The 4,740-nt window shown below is 39.4% G+C and overlaps 1 protein-coding gene across 1 annotated transcript; it reads right to left on the reverse strand.

Annotated features, from left to right (window-relative positions):
* Positions 1–1,589: 1,589 nt before the first annotated feature.
* LOC107819807 (ribulose bisphosphate carboxylase/oxygenase activase 1, chloroplastic) lies at positions 1,590–4,479 on the reverse strand (the record flags this gene model as incomplete). Its single annotated transcript, NM_001326055.1, is given in 7 exon segments — positions 1,590–1,844; positions 1,937–2,258; positions 2,362–2,834; positions 3,060–3,145; positions 3,240–3,345; positions 3,468–3,796; positions 4,420–4,479. Coding segments are annotated over 6 exon segments (1,329 nt in total). The 3' UTR covers positions 1,590–1,844; positions 1,937–1,968.
* Positions 4,480–4,740: the final 261 nt, after the last annotated feature.

The raw sequence follows: 4,740 nt of genomic DNA on the forward strand, positions 1-4,740 counted from the left end.
TCAAAATTCTGTAATAGGCCGAACCCAGCCCCCGAACCCACGTCTCGGAATACGTTAAAAATTACGTCACTAGAATTCTCATCCTCCCACGAGTCTATACATACCAAGATCATCAAAATCGGACCTCAAACGACCCCTCCAATTCCAAATTTAACCCTCCAATTTCAAAACCTAATTTCCCAGTTCTTTCTCTAATTTTTCACACTAATTTTCATGATTAAACAATGAAATAATCACTATAAACACAAGATACAAATCCCAAGTAGCTTACCTCTCTGTCAACACTTGATTCCCTCTTGAAATCACAGCTTGGAGCTCCAAAATCGCATAAAAATGATGAACAAATAACTGAAAATCGCAAAGGGGTCTTTTTATACATTCTGCCTAGCACTTTCGCACTTGCGATCCCATAAGCGCACCTACGCTTCCTCTTCTGCAGAACAACATCCGCTCCTGCGGATTTCACTTATCTCACCATGCCTCACATCTGCGGTCGCCTCATCGCTCCTGCGGCATCGCAAATGCGATTACCAAGCCACACTTGCGGTCCTCCACGCACCTGCGCCTCTCTTCCGCTCCTATGGAGATCGCACGTGCGGTCCCTAATCCGCAGGTGCGGATATGACAGAAGCAGCAACATCACCTGTAGTTTCTCAAGTTCAACCTTTCCGAAAACTATCTGAAATCATCCCGAGGCCCCCGGAACCTCAACCAAAAATACAAACAAGTCACATATCACCATTCAAACTCATTCCAATTTCGGAACACTCAAAATAACATCAAAATATCAAATCACCCTCGGATTCAAACCTAAAGATTTCAAAACTTCCAAATTCCGAATTCGATTAAAAAGTCTATCAAACTTCGTCCTAATGACCTGAAATTTTGCACACACGTCCCAAATGACATAACAGACCTACTCCAACTTTCGGAATTCCATTCCGACCCCGATATCAATTTTCCAATGCCGATCGGAAAATGCCAAATTTCCAATTTCGCCAATTCAAGCCTAAATCTTCCACGGACCTCCAAAATACATTCCGTTCACGCTCCTAAGCCCCAAATCACCTAGCGGAGCTAACCAAATCATAAAAATCTAAATCCGAGATCGTATATTAAAAAGTCAAAACTTGGTCAAACTTTTCAAATTAAAGCTTTAAGCTGAGAATTGTTCTTCCAAATCTATTGCGGTTATCCTGAAAACCAAAACCGACGCTTTGCATAAGTCATAATACATCATACGACGCTAATCATGCCCGAGAACTGGCGAGCGAAGTGAAATTGCTCAAAATGACCGGTCGGATCGTTACAACTAGTCATTCTCCTTTATGCAGATGATTATCAAAAGCAGTCCATTGCGCTTAAAAAATTGTTTTTCAAATAAAACTGCAGTTTTAGGTATGACATAGATAATATGTTGATGTCTTACTGCTTTGAGCAATTTACTCCAAGTCTTAGTTAGATGGTACTCAATCTTGTTTCTTTTGGTGTTAATTCTTTATTTTTTCAAGTTATTGATGTTACCTTGCAGAGTTCAAATATTGAGGGTTCCATGTTCAATGTAATTTCAGGTAAACCAAATCTTGAAATTCAAAATCAAGAAATTGATTACATAGCATTACAAAACTGATACAAAAGCTCAACCAAATCTTGTATTAACAAAACAGAACTGATTTCATAAATACACAATTCTGGTCATATCAAATAGCTACTCCCACAAAAGTGCCCTTAAAATTTGAAAAGATAACTTCCATCTTCAGCCATAGAAGTTGAATCAAGTTTTGTTGCAATTGAATCAGTAGAGCCTTCAGCAACAGGAAGATCAACATGTTGTGCTTCTTTTCCTGCATCCAAGTTGTAATACATAAGTTTATGAAACTCTTCTCAAAATTTTCAGTCTTATTGTTAAAGCATTTATAAACAACAGTAATCAAACCTCTTGTTTTAGGCTTTAAGTCGACGAAGATACTAACTAGCAAAGAAGGATCCATTGTTAATGGCATCAGCATTGGCATCACCAAGTGCAGCCTCTTTGAGGTATTTGTCAGCCAACTGAACTCTCTTCACATTTTCTTGCTCTTGTACAAGCATATTACCGTACTCGAGGAGCTTCTCAATGGTCATCTTTGGTTGCTCAAAAGTTGGTGGTCCGTCAAAAGAGTTCAAAAGTTTGTCTCCAATCTTTTCAATTCCAGTGCCTGATACCCACTTCCTTACTTCATCATCGTATACTCTCGCCCTCAGTGCACCGAAAAAGTCTGTTTTTTAAGAACAAAGGTATCCATCAGATATCATCATTGACTTTCTTATATATTCATCTTAAGAAAAGTAAGAACTTTGTGTAATTTTTAGTGTCCTTACCGATAGATTGTCCAGGGAAGTTATCAACAATCTTGACAACGTCTTCAGCAGGAACATTGTCGGTCCTGAAAATACCTGTGCAAACACCAATTCTGTCTTCCCTAGTTGGTGCCCAGTAGAACTTCTCCATACGACCATCACGGATAAGTGGAGCATACAATGTGGAGAAATCGTTACCAGTGACGATAATAGGGACCCTGGCATTCTCTTGCTTGTTGTACATACCGGGGAGCTGGACATTTGTCGGGTTGTCAGCAATGTTCATGAGAGTGGCATTCACCATTTGGTTGTTGACAGTGTATTGGGTAGTTCCACCCATTCTACCAGCTCCTGCATCGAGATCGTTGATGAAGAGGCAACACATATTTCCCTTTCTGATGATTTCTGCTGCTTCTCTGTACCTTTGCCTAATCAACTTGGCTGGCTCTCCTGCATTTCCACTTTCCAATTCTCCAGCACTCATCATAATGGGGCTGCAATTTTTATACACCAAATATAGTAAGTAACTTTAATCCATTTCCCTTGACAAATTATGAGTTAAGATCTATGTTGCTTGGACTCTCCAAAAATGTTGTCAGGTGCCTATCAGATCCTCCAAAAATAGTGCATTTTTGGAGGATCCGATACGGGTGCGGCAACATTTTGGAGAGTCCTCGCAACATAGGTTAAGATAATATGTAACTTAGGTCAAAACTCACTTGATTCCCATCTTTCTGAAGACAAGTTCACACTGGAATGATTTGCCTTGACCTTTGCCTCCCCAGATACCCAAGATAAGTGGAACCTGTAAGAAACATAAACAAAGTTCAATCTTCTTTTACACCAAAAGAAAGACTGCTAAAGCCAGAATTTTTAAACAAAACATTTCCTTAACATACCTTGATGTTGGGCAATTTCAAGAAGTTCTTGGTGATGTGAACAACAAGCTTGTCCATGAAAGCAGGAGCGATGTAGAATCCGTCCAACTTGTTGTCCAAGTTGTACCTAGATAAGCAAGGTGAAAATACATTTAGAACCAAAACTTCATAATTAACACAATTTCCTCCCTTAATGGAGTATCAAAGGTACGTGGCTTTTCAGCTTTTAGATAAGATGGTCAGACTTACTGGCGAAGACCTTGGCTGACGTATTCGTAGGATTGCAACACAGCGTGGTGAGTACCAGTACCCGTTGGAGCCTGGAAAAGACTGTCAACCATACCCTTACCCCGGGTGATGTCCTGTTGATCATCGGAGAAGTCTTGGACAAGACCCTTCCATCTGTCACTGTCGGTCTGTTTCTTCGGATCAACATCTATTTGTTCAGCTACAATCCTCAAGCTCTTGTTTGTAACCTTGGGGCTTGAAACACCTTTTCCATACACTTTCTTCAAAGTTTTGCCAAAGAAGGCTGTGCTTGGAACTGAAGTTCCAGCAACTGAGTTGTTCAAACTCAACTGTAACAAAAATGTTTTCTTAGTAACAGTCACTGAATATTGGTAAAATCTTGAATAAACCCCACAATCCATAGTCTTTTTTTTTCTACTGTATTCTAGCGTAACTTGTAAAGCTGTTGTCATGTGACCAGGATGTCACGGATTCGAGCTGTGGAAACAGCCTCTTGCAGAAATGTAAGGTAAGACTGCGTACAACAGACCCTTGTGGTCCGGCCCTTTTTCGACCCGCGCGTAGCAGGAACTTAATGCACAGGGTTAGGGTTGCCTTTGTTCTTATTTAGATGTCAAACCTGTATTATCCTAGTATCAATCTTAAACACAAACATTCCTAAATTATCCAGTTAAGTTTCTTTTCTATTCTTATACTCAAAGGACCCCATCCAAGAATTGACCGAAAGAACTTCAATTTCAAGTCATTACAACAAAAACAACTATGTCTCAATCCAAGTAAATTGGGGTCGGCTATATGAATCTGCACTAACCATGTCACTCTATTTAAGCTCATCTCAGCCCGATATTTATACAATGGATTATAACTAAGTAAAAGACAGTTAGAAAACGTTATCATATATAATAAACAAAATTGACATTTTCTTAAAGAGTGACGAGAAAAAACATAGTACCGGTGCTTTGTTAACAGCTCCAATGGTTGAGACAGAGGTAGCCATGGTCTTTGACTAACTCTGAACACAAACAGAAAACTGATTTAGAAACTCTTTTTTTAAATTTGCTGAGAAAAAAAATTCAACAGTTAGTTGGTGAAGAAAGTTTGGGCAAGTGAGAGACTTTATAGCACAAGTTGTAACTTGTATGAAGTGTAAGGTTAAGGTGAGAGTAAGAAAATTTATGTGGATTTGGCTAACGAATTCCTAACGGCCACACAATTGAAGATTGGCTATATTAGGTGGACATTTCAAAGGGACTTTAATTTTTGACATGGCCTC

This window comes from Nicotiana tabacum, chromosome 10 (assembly GCF_000715075.1).
Source record: "Nicotiana tabacum cultivar K326 chromosome 10, ASM71507v2, whole genome shotgun sequence".
Lineage (NCBI taxonomy): Eukaryota > Viridiplantae > Streptophyta > Magnoliopsida > Solanales > Solanaceae > Nicotiana > Nicotiana tabacum.